At 39.8% G+C, this 18,353-nt stretch overlaps 1 protein-coding gene across 3 annotated transcripts in view; it reads left to right on the top strand.

The window, feature by feature from the left end:
* Positions 1-18,353, top strand: part of dnah9 (dynein, axonemal, heavy chain 9) — a 163,734-nt gene that overhangs the window by 27,213 nt on the left and 118,168 nt on the right. For all 3 annotated transcript variants that reach the window (XM_008437720.3, XM_008437725.3, XM_008437726.3), the window contains 15 exons: positions 51-313; positions 429-590; positions 1,356-1,578; positions 1,801-1,967; positions 3,552-3,695; positions 3,803-3,962; positions 4,088-4,243; positions 6,295-6,427; positions 6,513-6,790; positions 7,987-8,117; positions 8,209-8,335; positions 8,744-8,896; positions 9,363-9,488; positions 12,020-12,259; positions 12,480-12,640. In XM_008437720.3, coding sequence (XP_008435942.3) covers positions 51-313; positions 429-590; positions 1,356-1,578; positions 1,801-1,967; positions 3,552-3,695; positions 3,803-3,962; positions 4,088-4,243; positions 6,295-6,427; positions 6,513-6,790; positions 7,987-8,117; positions 8,209-8,335; positions 8,744-8,896; positions 9,363-9,488; positions 12,020-12,259; positions 12,480-12,640 — 2,624 coding nt within the window. The remainder of the gene's footprint in view (positions 1-50; positions 314-428; positions 591-1,355; positions 1,579-1,800; positions 1,968-3,551; positions 3,696-3,802; positions 3,963-4,087; positions 4,244-6,294; positions 6,428-6,512; positions 6,791-7,986; positions 8,118-8,208; positions 8,336-8,743; positions 8,897-9,362; positions 9,489-12,019; positions 12,260-12,479; positions 12,641-18,353) is intronic.

Raw genomic sequence — 18,353 nt, 5'->3', positions numbered from 1 at the left:
GAAAACACACGCATGCATCCCTTGGATTTCTACTCCTCTTTTTCTGTCAGGCTGACATGGAAAGCATGACTGACCTGGCAGACACGCGACATCTCCTGATGGAGCGTGTGAAGACCGCCATGACGGCGTGCTGCAGCTTCCGCAACTCTCTGGAGCGTTACAGCTACTTGTATGTGGACGACAGGAAGGAGTTCATGCATCAGTTCCTCGACTATGGCCAAAATCCCTCAAGCCCTGATGTAGAGGTTTTTTCTGATAGTGGGATCCATGAGAGCACACCAACTCTGGACAGCTTTAGGGAACAGATAGACGGGTAGGTGTGAAGGACTACTCCAGTAATATTATTTCTTCTGTCTTAACAATATGCATTAGCAGGTTCTGACATTTAATTACAAATTAAATGCAATCTGTTTGACTGTGTACTGCAGTTATGAGAAGCTTTATGAGGAGGTCCAGCACCTGGAGGTAGTGCATGTCTTCCATGGATGGGTGAGGGTGGATGGCAGGAGGATGAAGAGTGCTCTGCTCAATGTCATCAAAAAGTGGAGCTTCATGTTCAAACAGCACCTCATCGATCATGTAACCAACAGGTATGAAATGCTTTTTTTTTTCACTTGAGAAAGAACTGGCCACAGATTCATTTCAAAATTTGTGTTCAATCTCTGAGCCACTTTAACATATTTGGCCTGTGACACAGTGCTCCATCATGCTGGAAAAGTCATAGATCGCCATCAATTTGTCCCTTGATTGTTGAAAACTGCTCTTGGAAAAATTCCTCTGTATCCACAGTTTGGTTCTGTAGGGTTGACACAGCACAAGCTTTTCTTCTCCAGCAGTCAGAAAAAACTTTTTTGACCTGGCCAGGCCTGGTGAAAAAGGGTTCAGTCAAGCTAACCAGGGTGTTTGTGCATCTTTAAAAACTCTTTAATTCATCCAAAGTTAAGGACTTAAAATGTCTTAAATTCATTTTAAAAAGTAAGTTGGCCATAATTATGTAGATGGCTTGGTAGGACTATTTAACCCATAAGATGCTACATTCATTCTGTATAAAATGTTAAGCACTGTAGGGGTTAAGGCTATAGGGAGCCATATGCAGTGCAAGAAGCACCAAGCTGCTGCCAAGAGCCATAAAGAGACCCTAGAAATGTCACAGTTTTTGCTGTAGTGCAGCATCATTCCCTTGATTTATTGTTTTTCGGTCTTAAATTTAACCCAAGATAAAATAAATAATTTTTTTTTAAAAGGACTTAAAAAGTCTTAAATTTGACTTACTGAAATCTGCAGACGCCCTGGTGATAAACTGTAGCTTTAAGTCTTTTGTTTTTACCTAAACAATGTGCCTCATGTCTGCTCAGTCTGTCTGATCTAGAGAGGTTCATCTGTGTAACTGAGGCTGGCCTGAGCCAGCAGGTGCAGGAGGGCGACTACAGAGGTCTGGTTGAGGTCATGGGTCACTTGCTGGCGGTTAAAGAGAGACAAACCTCTACAGACACCATGTTTGAGCCTCTGCAACAAACCATTGCTCTGCTGAAAATGTATGAACAGGATCTCCCAGAAGTAGTGTACAAACACTTGGCGGTGAGAACTGATATTTTGATATTCATTCCCTTCGTTTGGTTTTCTATCAAAGACTCTTTGCTTTGATTTTTTTTTTCCAGGTGAGGTAGAATCCTTTCTCTAATGGTTCTGTTGCATTTTCTGAATGCTAATCTCTGATCTCTTCCTCCCAGCAAGTCATGAAATATCACCACAGCTTTCTTTGCTTACAGTGTTGTTGTTCTGATCGTCTTTTCTCTGCAGGAGTTGCCAGAAGAGTGGCTCAATCTAAAAAAACAGGCAGTCTTGGTTAAACAGCAGGTGGCGCCGCTGCAGGCCATAGAGGTGGTCAGCCTACGAAGAAAATGTGCTTCATTTGATGTTGACCAGCATGCCTTCAGGGAGCACTTTCGCTGCAATGGGCCTTTCAGGTAGAATAACTCTGATATCCAGAAATAGACAGGAAACACTTTAAATTAAGTTCATGATGCTTGATTACAGGTAAACATCATACAAATGTCTGCATTAAAATAAGAATTTTATGCACGCATTTGAATTTTAGTACGTACATTTGTTATACATACACCCTTAAATATAAGATCTTTGAAAGATTTCAGTGGCCATCAGTTGAAACCATTGAATATAAATACAATTAACTTCTACAAAGAACACATTTGAAATTTGTGGGCGACAATCTACGCTAAAAACCAACAAATTAAAGCAAATTGTGAACTTTGGTTAATTTTTCTTTTTAAGTTAACATGCAATTATTTAGAGTCAGGGGTATTAAATGTATAGTTATTTAAAGGTGAGCAAAATGGCATTAGTAGGAACTGAAAGTATAAATTGATGAAACGGAAGATTGACAATTATTCATGTTGTTTACACTTGAAAACAAGCTTAGGCTGAAAATAAAAATGTTAGGACATGGTTATTGGAATATTTAATGCAGACAAGTGTTTAAGTCTTTTAATGAAGATCCCAAGATTGATGCACCAGTGTTCATTTTTACCCAGAGTTGACATGTTAGAAACATTAGTCAACATTACAGCCTTTTAAAGCTGTGACATCAACAAACATTTACTGGCTCCCAAAATGTAAAGGTGTTATTGTTACGCTCTTGTAACTAGGCCTGTCATAATCAACAATAAATCAATTAATTGCATGATAAACTAAAACAAACTCAGTTATTTTCATTTGCTTGATTTATCGTTTTTCTTTTTTCTCTCTCTTTCTACCAAAACTGGTCTTCAGTCAGCTGCTTTGGAAAAACTATTTTGTCTACACAGACTTCACAATTCATTTTACTTGTTGTTTTTGTTGTTTTGTTTATTTATTTTGGATATTTAAATTAAAGTGTCTTCCAGTTTCAGTGTTTAAATGTTAATCAGAATTTAAAGTTTAGTGATCTTTGAGAATGTGTTCTTGCATTGTTCTTCCATTATTACCATTATATTACTTGAAAATTGTCTCAAAACAACAATATTATCGTTTATCGCAATAAGTTCTGGGACAGTTTATAGCCTGGCAAAATTTGTTATTGTGACAGTCCTACTTGTAGCGGCATTTATTGTTTCACTTTTCCTTCGAAGCTACATATTTTGGATGAGTACATTGGAAAAATTAAAATGTCACCCGAGTTCTCCTCCCCACTTGACATCACAGCAATATTATCTTAAAGTTTGCCTGTCTGACAACACTAATTGAATCTCAACATGATGCTAATTCATTCGTACGAAAATATTCTTTGTCATATCTTTTAATTGTCAGATTAGTTATGTGTGTAATTGGTCTCTTAATAACCTGGTGATTATTTCCCCATTAGTGTCATGGAAGTCACTAGTAATTTGTGCAGTATGACGTTAGCACTGTAGACTCCAGAATGGTTTGACTTGCAGCCAAATCAAATTTGGCAGTCCTACAGTCTGTCATTACCCAAACACTGCCTGCTTGATGCCGAGCCTGTGATACTGTGGGTTTTGATTGGTACATGTGCGTGCTGATGCTGTCCTCAGGTTTGACAGCCAGAAGCCGTACCAGATGTTAAATAAGTTTCACCAGATGATCCGGGAACATGAGAAGACGATGGCCTCCCTGATGGAGTCGGCGAGTCTGTTTGAGGTCACCGTCTCGGAGTACAAACAGCTCCGACAATGCAGGTGAAGAGAGCACCTCCGCCGCAAGCCAAGTTTTTAACTAACAACCCCTCGTTACAGGATCGCATTTGCTTCTTGGATTTGTTCATCTTATTTGCATCTTCCCACAGGCGTGAGGTGGGCTTGTTGAAAGAGCTGTGGGATATGATTACATTAGTGGAGTCCAGCATGGCAGCTTGGAGGACGACTCCCTGGAGAGAGATCAACGTGGAGGACATGGAACACGAATGCAAGCGCTTCTCTAAAGACATACGAGGGCTGGACAAGGAGGTGAGAAGCTCACTTTCACAAGTAGACAGTTTTAGCATCACAAGAAGTTGGCTTTAAACACGCTGCTTAAATTTCCCTTGAATATGCCACAGGCTCTTGAACAGATCACTGTCTGTGTTTTGTAGGTAAGAACATGGGAGGCCTTCACATGTCTGGATAGTAGGGTGAAGAACATCCTCACCTCCCTAAGGGCAGTAGCAGAGCTCCAAAGCCCCGCAATACGACCCAGACACTGGCATCAGCTGATGGCTGCTACTGGAGTTCACTTCACAATGGACCAGGTCAGAGATGTATTTAAACAGCTACTTGCAGTTTTGATTTGAAGTTTCCATCCTGTTGTATTTGATCATTTATGTCGTTCAAGCAATATTTTGACATTGAAAGCACAAAAGAATCTATTGAGCCATATTTTTTGGCACTTTCTAAAATCAAGTCAAACTTGATTTTGATTTTGTTTTAATTTCTTTGGTCATTTACGATTGCCAAAATTATTTGTTGTTTGCACAATACCAGAATAATGACATATACAGTACATATAGTCAGAAGTATTTAAATTGATATTTTTTTTTAACTCTATAACTTTTGTCAAATGTTTTTGGATTTCCTTTTATGATCCTTCTGACAGAAGTAACTTAACCAGGTCTTTAGGCCACTTTACTCCCATTCACATTTTTAGCTGTGGAAGCATATTTTTTATAGGCATGATTTTAGACCTTTATAATAGTCATTCCAAAACGTTGACGTTGTTTCATTTAAGCCACTTAGTAAGTTTAAAATTGGGTACAAATGGGTCTTATATGGATAAATTAGTTGCAGACTGATGTCTGGGGATGTTGCTTCACCATTTTTACATTTTGATATTATGTCATCATGCTCGCAGCCTTTCATTTTTTTTCCATTAAATGTCACTATTGCCAAATTATTAAATGTTAGTTTCATCAAACCCCTGAATATATCTCCAAAAAGGGTACATGAGTGCATTTAAGAGACGTGGCTTCATTCTTACTGAGTGGACTAGCTGATCTTTGTGCAGAACTTATTTCACTGTGCATATTCATTCTCACCACTTTATTACAGCATCTTAACAATTTCTTTGCCTTTTTTTCTTAGGTTCTTAGTCATATTTTGCAACCAACCGATCTTCCTGATTGGTATAATGTCCATTGTGTTTATATTTGCGTATCACTATCTGAACAGATAAATATTGCACCTTCAGGCATCTGGAAACGGCACCCTCTGGTATTTAACTAATAGAAGTAATGTTAGCATTCCTAACATTATTTAATGTCAGACAGTGATAATAAAAAAAAACTCCTTTTGCAGTGAGAAAACCAGCAAAGAAGAAGCATATATTCTACATATTTAAACTTGATTCTGTTTTTATAGAGACGAATACAGCTCTGCTTAGCGCAAATCAATAAAAGAAGTCTTTAGGTTTCTGCTGTTGTGCTTAAGCCAGCATTTTTCCAAAGTTAAGTCAGCAGTTGTCTAGCATAATGAGAGGAAGCTGCAGAGTCGTGTTATCACTCTGTTCAGATAGAACTCTGAACACTTCAAGCTAATCATCTTTGGATATTAATGGTTTCTCTGTGTGGCCTGGCAGTCTTTGAACCTCAAGCTGCTCCAGTTCTTTGGTATCAGCTGGTTGTCAGCCTCTTCCACCACAGCTCGCTATTATCTGCCTTTATGTTAATATGACCAGATTCACTTCCCAGAAGGCTAAAATTACTCTGAATTTTTGTCTTGGGACACTGACTACACAAGGGAGTCTCCTTATTTCCCCAGATACCAGAAAACAGCAAAAATAAAGATCTGCTACAGAAGCAAATGATGGGGAAAAATGTGAAAATTAACCAAAATAACTGACGTTAAGAAGTGATGAACTTGCATTGTTGTTTTTGTTTTATATAAACATCCTGTAATGCCTGGTATTATGCCACGCCTTAATATTCACCTTTTTGTCATGTTTCAACTGCAAACGTAAATGAATTTATTGAGATTTTATGTAATAAACCAGATAAAGTATTGCATCTATCCATTGTCTAATGACGTTCCCTATGTCCACAGAGCAACACAGTGACAAATAACCATGTTCACACACACATACCCTGAATACACTTAAAGTTTATAATAGTAACAGTAATTGGTGAATTAACAAAGTATTAAGTCATTAAATTGCGCTTTTTTGTCTTAGTCTGTCATAAACTCCAACTAGAATATGTTTGTGGTTGAAATGTGACAAAAACATTAAAAAAATAAATAAATTAGTATTTTTTATAAATTGTTGTAAATATTGGGTGCTCACCGACATGACTGCCTGTGCTGTGAGCAGGAAACATCGTTGGCTGACCTGCTGCAGCTCAACCTGCACTGCTTTGAGGAGAAAGTCAGAGAGATTGTGGACAAGGCTGTTAAAGAAATGGGGATGGAGAAAGTCCTGTCTGAGCTCAACTCCACATGGACAGGTAGAATTAGCAGCTACTCCAGTTTAGCCATGCTGTTCTATATTGGCCCTTTCCGGATCTTATCGCGCATTTCCGCATTGTCCAGGTATGAGCTTCCAGTACGAGCCCCACCACAGGACCCAGGTGCCTCTGCTCTGCACAGACGAGGAGCTAATCGAAACCTTGGAAGACAACCAGGTCCAACTCCAGAACCTCATGTCTTCAAAGTACATAGCCCACTTCCTGGATGAAGTGTCCACGTGGCAGAGCAAGCTTTCTGTTGCAGACTTGGTCATCTCCATCTGGTTTGAGGTGCAGCGGACCTGGACCCACCTGGAGAGCATCTTCATCGGCTCCAAGGACATTCGTTCTCAGCTGCCTGAGGTGAGACGCTGAACATGTCTGCACATGTGGAGAGTTACCTGCAACTCTGCATGTGTTGTGCTTTGCAAAATAATTCACTATCTGCAAATGTAATCAAAATGAATATTTTAAAACTGAGAATGCATTATTCAATTCCATGTTTGTGGATTTTAAGTGTTATGGGAAGAAACACTTTATTTTGACACATTTCTGTATAGTGCCCTGCAAAATAGTGTATAGTTATCAAATCAAAATAAGTAATTCTGGGGTTTTTAACTTTTGTTTTATGAATAAGGATCTACAAAGAGTGATATGTATTTACTTTAATACCAGTCAATGCAATGCAATGCAACCAGAAGCATTAAGAAATCTGTTAATTAGTGAACAAAGTCGATCTCAGTATAAGTCCAGGTGTTATGTGAAAGCTTCTGAAGATTGTTGGAGAGCATTAGTGTCATTTGAAAGTGGAGAGAAGGAATCCATTTTTAAAAGAACAAGGACACAGCTGTAATGTGGAGGACGCTGCTTTGGTCAGATAAGAGCAAAACTAAACAGTTTGACCTCCATGGAAAAACCTCTGTGTGACAGAAACTGCTCATCACATGCAATCATGACATTCAGTTGATAGAAAGCTGAAGGTAAATACTGAGTAAACCTGTTGGAGACTATACAACTTGAGTCTCTGGTATGAAAGCTCTTTTATTAACAAGACGGCAACCTGAAATAGAAGTTGGTTAAATAGCCTAAATGAGACATATTCACGTGTTAGAATTAGACGAGAAAGATAAAAGTCCTGAAGGTTGCAGTACAGACTCTCTCCATCTAATCCGACTGAGTTTGAGCCATTTTACAAAGAATTGGCAAAATGTTTGTCCTTAATCTGTTTAAAAACCGTTGTAAAGAGTAAACGCATAAATCTGAAGTTGTAATATGACAATTTGTGAGAAGTTCTAGGGGCATGTACACTTAAGCAAGGTTCTTTACGTCTTTTTTAAGCTCTTGTGGGCTAGCTTGCAGCTTTTGCCATCACAGTATGATCCAAGAGAGCCCTCATTAGTTCGCCTTTCTTCTTAGTTTAGGAGCTGAGATTACACAACGTTTTAGTTGCCACCCGTGTGGAGATCATTTCAACCCAGATGTTTGCTTCTTGAGGTTCCCTTGTCTTTGATTTGGGCCTGAAATCCATCTGCCTTGTTCTCTGGTGAAATCCGTTTCAGGACTCCAGGCGCTTTGAAGGGATTGATGCTGATTTCAAAGAGCTGGCAAACTCTGTGCGTCAGACGCCTAATGTGGTGGAGGCCACCAATAAGCCTGGGCTGTTTGGTAAACTGGAGGACATTCAGAGCAGGTGAGGGAGACGGAGGAATCTTTGAAAGTGTGTATACATGGCTGGCATGTACTCTCCTTATCATTTTTTTTTTTTAATTTTTCATCTTTAGGCTCTCTCTGTGTGAAAAAGCTCTGGCAGAGTATCTGGACACCAAGCGACTTGCTTTTCCAAGATTCTACTTCATTTCTTCTGCTGATTTGTTGGACATTCTGTCTAATGGGACCAACCCTCACCAGGTTGCTTGTTTAAAAAAGACAAAAAACTGCTTTCATGTCTTCTTGGAGTTTCATTTTATAAACATTCATGGCACTCTTTAGAACCTGTATCAACTCCTGCTAGTACTTGTAAATGCATCCAGTGTCCACACAGGGGCAATGTTGCTCACAGGTGTGCAGATTGCTTCCACCATCCACATCTGGACATTGTTATATATTTTCACCTCACAGGGAAAAAAAAGTGGCTAAGAATGTGGCTGTAGTTTTCTCTTAGATAAACTAAGCAGGCATGGAGCAGAATACGGGCCGTGCCCTTCCCTTACCTTCGCTGAACCGATGCATTTATACATGAGGCTGCAACAAAAATAAACAGAGTGTGAGTTGGGTGTAAATCAAGCCAGAGTTTATTGTGTCGGTGTGTTTGCTCAGGTCCAGAAGCATCTATCTAAGCTGTTTGACAACATGGCTAAGATGCAGTTTGAAGCAGATAAAGAGGGAAATCCTTCTAAGGCTGCCGTGGGCATGTACAGCAAAGAAGACGAGTATGTCTCTTTTAATCAGGCCTGCGACTGCTCCGGACAGGTAAAATAGTTCAGCTATCATTTATTCATGCTACTGAAATCATGGTGCCATAACTTGTGTATTTATCTAAAAGCTGAAGACATTTATTGTCTGTATTCGTTACACTGATTGTGACACCAGAGCTGTCGAGAATAAATGTAATGGATGGGGAAAATTCACTTACCTGCCATTTCCTCTGAAGAGAACAGAGAAAATATACGGATATCAGTGACTGATATCACTGCATGTAATAAAGCAGACAAATGAAACTGATTCTGTCTTTGCCCCTGAGGTTTTGCATATCAAAACACATGACATCATTAATTTTCCATTACATGCTACAGTAGCTGCCTGATCCTATGTCCACTTGAACGCTTATAAATGACCTCATTAGGGTGCCAGTGACAAGACAGTTTCATTTTATTCATTTAACAAACGTGTTAATGTTTGAATTTGTGGACCGGTTTGCTCTTCTGTCTCATTCTAGGTGGAAATATGGTTGAACCGTGTGCTGGATACCATGCGCTCAACTGTTCGCCATGAAATGACCGAGGCAGTGGCGGCTTATGAGGACAAACCCAGAGAGCAATGGTTGTTTGACTACCCAGCTCAGGTGAACAGGCTCAGTAGATGAACAAATAAATAATACTGATCACAGCAATTGCTTGGATAAAGCATTTGGAAGGCGATAATATTTCAGGTGGATTAGATTATAATGCAATGAAGCTTGGAGAGAGAGAGGTTTGGACTTTCTGATGAAATAGTGAGGACAATATGCACCATCAACAGATGACATTGTTATAACTTTATTGACGGTTATATCGCAGTGTCAAGTTTTTATAATAATGTACACCCTTGAGACTGACAGCAGTTAACAGTGATGTATACAAGGACGACGTTGTCAGCAAGACAGTCGGGGTAAAGTCCTGGTTCCATGGCTGTGACATTCCCTCAGGCTTGAATACAAGCAGCTATCTGGCACAAAACACAGCCCCAACTTACAAGTCGGGCCCCCAGGTGTTGGAACTGGCCTTTGAGATCTGGCAAAACAACTACGGGTGACACTTGATGAATGAACTGATTCCCCATCGCTTAACTTGGCAAACATAAGAGAGAACTGGGTTGACTGCAACATAAGGCAGGGTTTAGACAGATGGACACAGGGCGTCACTGGTTGAGTCCACCCAACTCATTACCAGTGCTGTCCTGCAGTCACACCCCATGCTGTGAAGCCTGTATTCATTTTTGTGCCTTTTAAAACATTGGCAAGCTTAATTTTACACTCTACGTCAGTGCTGCCCTACAAGGATCTCATGATCATCAGTGGCGCTGTGTCTGCCAGTCATCGGTTTATGCCTTCATATCTAGCGGCCACGTGGCCATTGAAAAACGTTGCTAAACAACATGTTGAAAACAGTCTAATCACTGTGTCCGAATCGCAAATGCCTATTTTAGGTGGATAAACAATTAATTGATCTTCCTATGCTGTTGTCTGTCTTACAATATATGTGTGAATCAATATATGCTTCCACCATTGGATCACTGTGACATCTTTAAGGCCCTCCTCCAAATTGTAACGGCTCTCAAACTCCTTCGGATGCCGGTAATAAAGTCTAGTGAATTTATGCTGAACCTTCTGTGTCCTTCAATCACTGTTTTAATTGTCCAAGGTGACCCACGGTGCAACCACTCATGCCCTGTAGGGGGAGCTCTAGACATTCCAGCTTCTTGAAAATGCTTTCATTAACACACGTCATCACATGCACCAAGTTATTTCTAAATCACACCATTCCTCCTGAGTCTTTACCACTTTTTATGTCAGAGTACATTTTCCTTTATCTCAAGAATGATTTACAAACATGGTTAATAAATTCTGCTGACTTTTTTTTTCCAGCTGAGTTAAAGTGATGAGTCAAATTAAATATATGGTGTGTTTAGGACATCTGTACTCCGTTAGGACTTTTTCAATAACAAGTATTTTGTGCTTTGGTGATAAAGCATTTAGATACATACACTAAAAAAAAGTGTGGTTTTCATTTTATGGTTGCTTAAATATTTAAACCCATGTAGAACAGCAATTAAAAATATTGTTTTTGTTTAGACAATCTATTCCCCAATTCCCATAAACTCATTAGGCTCAATGGTATTTATTTTTAGATGCAATTAAGTTGTTTTGATCCCTTTAGTCTATTATTCCCCAAAGCTTCTTGCAAGCCCAACAGAGCTATTCAAAAGTGTCCTTTAGAAAATTAAAAACTTTACAGACACAAAACATGTTTGATACTATTCTTGTAATTTTGCATGCTGGAACCACAGGGGTATAAACCGAGCATTGCCTGATTCATGTTTGTTTTTACCTGAAAATTACACGTTATACTGAAACTCTGTCAGGTTTTACACATTGGACAGCTTTTTCTGTCAAATGCCTATTCAAGCAGACTGAAGGTATATTGCAAAGAAAAATGGGAACCATTTTCTTTTCTGTACTCAAGGATTCAGTATGGAATATGATTTTGTGTTTTCTGTCAAAACTAAGGTTTCTTAAAACTTTTACACCCCGTCATTTGGGATCATAAAGGAAGTATGAGGCTTCTGAACCAATTATATAAACACCAGGTTTGTTATTTCTAAGATTGCAGCCACAGTACAGATTCACTGCATTCATTTGCAGATGCAACAGTACCTTATGCAATTTTTTGTTAAAATGGGGCCATAAAACTAGCATGGAAGTGTTCGACAATGAACATGCAGAAGGAACCGTCAAAAGCATTTATGCCAAGTGATTAAACGGAGTTTAAAAGTGAGAAAAAAGAGACTAGAAGTCAATGTTGCTTTACATATTTTGTAATGTTGTCTGTGGATTTGCAATGAGGGTCCCCAGCCAGAAGCTACTGCTATTTGTGGAGACCAATGGCATGGAAAAGTTTGTGAACCCCTGGCTTGCATCTTAGTCCAAACAGCTTTTTTCTTTTTATATCACAATTCTGAAGCATTTCTTCACATAAAATATGGGAATACTGGATTGCCTAAGTTTGTTTTTCCTCTTTGGGTATCAGTATGAACCCTAGTGGATAAATGGATGTACATTAATCTACTCAGTATCCTCTCCTCTGATTCCTCCAATGTCTTAAAATCTCCATTCAGGTTGCACTGACCTGCACTCAGATCTGGTGGACTTCTGATGTGAACATGGCTTTTGCCCGTCTCGAGGAAGGCTACGACAACTCCATGAAGGAGTACTACAGGAAGCAGGTATCCCAGCTCAACACCCTGATCTCCATGCTGATTGGCCAGCTCACACGAGGTGACAGGCAGAAAGTTATGACCATCTGCACCATCGACGTCCACGCCAGAGATGTGGTGGCCAAGATGATCAGTCAGAAGGTGAGAACAGCCCGTGGCATAAATCTGACAAGCACACGTTGCTGTATGCTGCTGCGCTTTTTTTTTTTTCTTGAGAAGTTATTACTAGTAAGTGATGTATTCAAGATATTCAGACAAGACATTAGCATAATTAGAGGGTGGAAATGCACAGATTATTTTGGGCTCATCTCAAGTCTTGGCAGCTTCTGGAAACTTTCTTCTTCTTGTCTCCTCTTTGAAGGTGGAGAATTCCCAGGCCTTTGTGTGGCTCTCTCAGCTGAGACATCGCTGGGACGAGAGGGACAGGCACTGCTTTGCCAACATTTGTGATGCCCAGTTTCTCTACTCGTATGAATATCTGGGCAACACGCCACGACTGGTCATTACTCCTCTGACAGACAGGTATAACCCCCCTTCTCACCCATCCTTGGCAAATCACGATGCTTTTGTTTCTTTTCTCTGTTTCTGACTGCGGTTCACAATGAGAAAAGTGTTAGAATTGCAGTACAGCTGAAGATCTCAGCCTTGCTCTGAACTTTAGATGGATTCACTGTTGATGGGCATATTGCTATAGAGACAAAAAAGTTCAATCTTTTGACGATTAGACTGCTTGTTTTTTTTTGTTTTTTTATCAGAAAAGGCAGTTCATACACACTGACAGCCTGGTAAAAACAAGCCCCTTGTTCTACGTTTTGCTTCGTACAGAGAGTCTGGACTCTAGACCGTTGAGGAATAATTGTTGCTTGCTGGAGGCAAGGACTTTGCTGAAGTTTTAAATTGTACCCAATCGCTAATGTTTGGCCGTAACGTATGCAATGTGCCAGTTTGATGTGTTGACACTTACTGGAACTTGCCTGCACTGTAAACAAAAATCCCCCACTGTGAAGACAAAAGAGCAGAGCCAAACAAGATGGCTGTTAATGTTAAGTCAATATGTGGAACTGTGGCCAACATGGACTGAATGGCTTTGTTCACTTCCTCTCCTGCCACTGCTAAACTACATTCAGACTGCAATTCTAAAATGGCTTAAAAAAATCGACATCATCATTCATAAATTCTACAGGAAAAATCCAGCTCTATGGGAGAAAGCCCAGGCGGAGCACTGAGGGGAGATGATTGTGTAGGAATCCAACACTGACTCTGATATCCTGTTGAGTAGCATCTTTATTTTTTTTTTGAAAAATAAATAAATGCAACAAATTTGTTTTTCACTACATGGTTTTCAAATTTATGCAACAAATAGGAAAAATCGGTTTGACCTCTGGAGATGACTATTTTTATGCCGTTCAGTTCTGTTCTATGCTAGTGATTTAGCTTTTGAACTGAAGATGGCTGACCGTCTGCACCATCTGACTCAACCGATTACTTATTCCAACAGATTACTTCAAATATTTGTATTTAATAACAAGATGTTGCCCCATGAGGTCTTGTTAAACTCTTGTCTATTAAACATTTAAGCATGCAGCCAACGTTTCTGTCAGGCATTAAAACAGGCAGCTGTCAGAAAATATTAAGTTTCTAATCCGATAACATCTCCAAGTATCTTTGCTCGAAGTTAAATCTGTATGCACCAAACCACTCAGAACAAGTCGCAGTGGGCACATAGCCAACAGCTTGTTTGTTCACACGCACACTTCTGCAGGAGGTCCAGTAAACTACACAGAGATGAATACCCGTCTCCCGGACATCTTTGGCAAACTGTGGCGTTTGAATTTGTTTCCTGGCTGACCAGTGGTCCCTTTGAAGTCTGAACAAAGCGGAAACAATGGACTTTGATGGTCACTTCAGCAGACGAGTAGCAGGACGTCACCATATGGTGCATGCCCTCACTGCACTTCACAATTTGCTGCTGGGTTTTGTTGCAACAATACACCAGGAACAAGGAATCTAGGTGTAAAATCCTTTAGTCCTTGCTTTGAGAAAACTGATAAAGAAGGATTTGGTGAATGATATTGCAATGCAACTTTCATCATGCAGTCACTAGGAAAAAAGAAAACCTAATTCCGTTTGAAATCAGTGAACGTCGCTTTGATTGAAATTTGAAATGTTCTCAGCTTTTTGGTTTGCATGATTTGTAAACCTGAATTTTCAGAATTGTTGTTTTAGGTTGTAGTTTTTTAAACACATAAATACTTTGTAAAACTCAAATAGAAGCATTTAAGACTGGGGGGGGGGGATCAAACTAAAGCGTTGTTATGACTATGTTTTGCTTAAACTAAAATACAATAAAATATTAAACCAAGCTCATTTATATACTGAAGGATCGTCAAGTTTTTCCCTAGCTTCAACAAGACGGATGTAGCCAGCGTATTACTCTGTGGAAGAATAACTGGGGCGAAAATAATTTAAGCTAATCTTTAACGGAGCGTAATTCTATTGGCATAACATCAGCCTTCAACTCAATGCTTGCTGCATCGTCTGCAGATCAGTGCCATTTTTCAAAATGTCTGAAATGTTTCCATTTCCAGCTCATACGCACAGAGTGACAAAGAGGAATGCAAGAAGAATTAGTCCAGCCAGAATACTGATTTATCGCAGTTACTTTTAAAGGCACTGTAATAAAACAAGTCACCTTGTCACAGCCTAGTTAAGTTTCACTGTCACATATCCAATCTGGCTTCGCTTACTCTGCACAGCACATCCTCATCCAGTCCTCCTGACAACTCATTGTGAGGTTTTTGGACAGATTTCAATGGATGCCCATAAAGCCTCTTGGCACTGGTATCTGAATGATACACTGTATACAGATGGGATCATTTGTCTTCTTTGAGCTTCTGTCTCTTGTTATGCTTTCCAATATTTCCCTCTCCCATACATCATCCATTAACAGGGGGGTTAGTAAAAGCATGACTCTATTGATATTAGAGGAAAACCATTGTGTTTATTGGTCTGATCAATAAAGGTCTCGTTGTCCCCGTCACCTCACTGCTGCTTTTCGATGAGAGTAAATGGACACTCTGCTCGCTTTCGGTTCTGACAGATTCTGCGGGTGAAGCGCTCAGTGGTTGTATTAATCACAGGATGATAAAATCACAGGAGCAGATTTTATTGTCATATAATGGTGATTGTGCTGACCCAAAGATGATGTGGGACCTGATTATGAGACCGTGTCAGCCCTGGACCTGGTGACGCACTGAAAATGCAGACGTACATTAATATCTGCCAGGTTGTAGAATAAAAGATATTTTAATTAAATCAAAAATGGACCACAGCATCTCTCCTTCATTCCTTCATTTGAGACATTGGAACTCACTTTTTTTTTTGCTTGTATTGTTTTCTTTAAAAATGTTTTGTCTGAACAGGATATTTTTCTGTCAAATCACCTCAATCAAATGGACACGATTTAAGAGTTATAATAAACTATTTAACGATAACTCTGTACTTTTTCCTATTTTAAAGACAGGAGTCTTTAAAATACTCCTGTCTGTATTTTAAAAAATACAGACAGGAGTTTTGCTGCAGTTGCCAGTAGAAATGTGCCGATCAGGTTTTTTCCTGCCGATACCGATCACCCATGAGGGTCGATCACCAATACCGATCACATAATTTTATTTTACTTTTTTTTTTTTATCATAAGCAGTACCGGTTACATTATGTGGAAAAAGGAACCATGAATTCACCTTAATTTAGACAAAAACTTGTTTTTAATAACTTTTTCCAAGAAGAAAACTAAACAAAACAGGCATTCTGCAAATTGTACTGCTATTGATAATACTATCTTTAACTGACTGATAACATATGAAGGCTCTGAAGAGGCTAAATAATGCAGAGTCAAAATAAAACCTCTCAACATTGCCAAAAAAATTCAAGTATAAAACTTAACATTCAAAGGCAAATACAGGATCCATTACAATAAACAATCCAGAGTTACTGAATGAAAACTTCCTGATAGCATGGCGGCTAGCTGATTACTGCTAGTTCTGAGTGGCTGTTTCTGACTGAGCGGAGTAATTATGCAGAGCAGGGAGGAGATTGATTTTTTTTTAGAGATCATCTGTCTCATGTTAGGACAGCAAAAGTTTTAATACGTATGTAAAATGTATTTTTTTTAAGTTGGATACTGCAGCTTTAAACAGAGGTTCGGTGTGAGAGTCACTACCAGGTGGAGCAGAAGCGGCGCTCCGTCTGTCAAATATTACTACCTGTAGCGTAGTAGCGGTTCAACAGCGAGAGCAGAACCAGCGTCTTACATCACAGCTCGAAGACTTAAATAATTTTGCGGGTTATTTGTTTATCTTTCTGACCGTCATGCTAATCCGGGTGAGTGTTTGTAGCTGTGCGCTGCTTTACGTGCTATCTGATCCTCCATATGTCTTTTTTACTGCAGTGAGCCTCGATGTAGCCAAACTCCGTCAAGTATGGCATTGTTTTTATGTCGTATTAGCTTCGTTGTGTTGATGCATTTTGACCTGCTTCACCCCACGTGCTTCAATTTTCCGCCACAACAGGCAAACTTCCCCAGTCACTCAGTGCGTTAGTGTTTCACATCGCATAGGATTTGTTGCTGCGCGTTTGCGCAGTGTGAAGGAAAGAAGAGACCAGCTGCACAGGCAGGCTGAGAAATGAGAAGCAGGTGATCGGTTTGTGTGATCGACGATCACCGATCATACACTTTTTCACGGAAATCGGCCGATTATAATCGGTGGCCGATCAATCGGCACACCTCTAGTTGCCAGGATTCAACTGATAATTCAAAACATAGAGAACGTGATTATTCAGGTTTCTCTGGTCAGTGCATGGTACACTTTGCAAACAGGTCTTTTGTGCCAGTTGCAGTTTTACCAAACCCGACTTACAACAAACAAAAACAGAGAAGTGTAAAAAAAAAACCAGATAAAACCTGTCATGGTGTGGATGTGATAAAAACCTCATGCAATGACTCAGCAGTGAACACCAACATGCATTTCTTTAAACGTGAACAATAGATAATGGCGTTCAAAAAGTATCTTTTCTGTTTTTTAATTAAATATTCAGTGCTGCTGCAAGCCTAGTACTGGTATTACATAAAGTTAACTGTAATGACCGTGGAATAACTCGGCTATGCAGAGAGTTTCATTGGTTACAAAACAAACAAACCAACAAAATAAAAAAAACAGAGGTGTCCAAATCCCCGTTCTTTGTTAAAATGTCAAATCTTACAGAATTACAGACACTTCTGAATGTGTAATTGTCCAAGTGATAGGGCAAGAGACTCCTTGAGTTTGGTGAACATGCAGACTTTTAAAAGTGTGGTTTAGGTGTGCTGTGGTGGCGCAGGGGTTAAGCACAACCCAGAGAGGCCTTGATGCAGCTGTCGCAGGTTCGATTCTCAGCCTTGGCGACCTTTGCTGTATGTCTTCCCCCTTCTCTTATTATCCACTTTCCTGTCAATTGACTATCAAATAAAGGCCACTAGAGCCAAAACAAAATCTTAAAAAAAAATAAAATAATAAAAGTGTGGTTTATCAGTGTTGTGAGAGGAGAGTCATCTTGGCAGTGCCGTTGGTCTTTGGTAGTCTTGTATTTGAGATGTGAAAACGGGATACCCACATAGGTAAACTGATACCAGCATGGTGTAAAATGCACAGCGGTGTCCTGATTCAATCCGTGGTTAGTGCACAGGAGACATTCTATGGTAGATGTTACTTAATACGTTAGACACCAAGCTAGTTTAGTCAACGTTCCATATTTTAAGTATTGGAAAAAGGAGGAAGCTGCTGCTTTGCTGAACACACCATCTGATTTCAGATGAGACTTATTGTAGGTATGACTGCGCAGTTGGGCAAAGAGAAACAAATGACCCAAGACCTCTTGCCAATCAATTGTAGGCAGAGCCCAGAGGGCCGTCGGTCTGTTCTCATGTGAGCTTCGATGGGCTGTTTCTGAGTGAGCAGTGAGTCCTGGCGGGTCTCAGACCAGGTAGCTCTGACATTTGCTCTGTACCAGGACATCTCTTCCATGAGGGTGAGCTGCATAACAGATGCAACACATTCGACTTGGCTTAAACATCTCCACAACCTGATCTCTCAAAGCCCAGATGGAGAAAGAAGCTGCTCCTAACTCAGGTTGTTTATTGCCACGTTGTTAGTTGATGCTTCATGAATGGGTAACAGTCAAAATTCAGAAATATTCAATA

This window comes from Poecilia reticulata, chromosome 19 (genome assembly GCF_904066995.2).
Source record: "Poecilia reticulata chromosome 19, P_reticulata-male-v2, whole genome shotgun sequence".
Lineage (NCBI taxonomy): Eukaryota > Metazoa > Chordata > Actinopteri > Cyprinodontiformes > Poeciliidae > Poecilia > Poecilia reticulata.
This window is presented reverse-complemented; position numbering and strand designations above follow the sequence as displayed.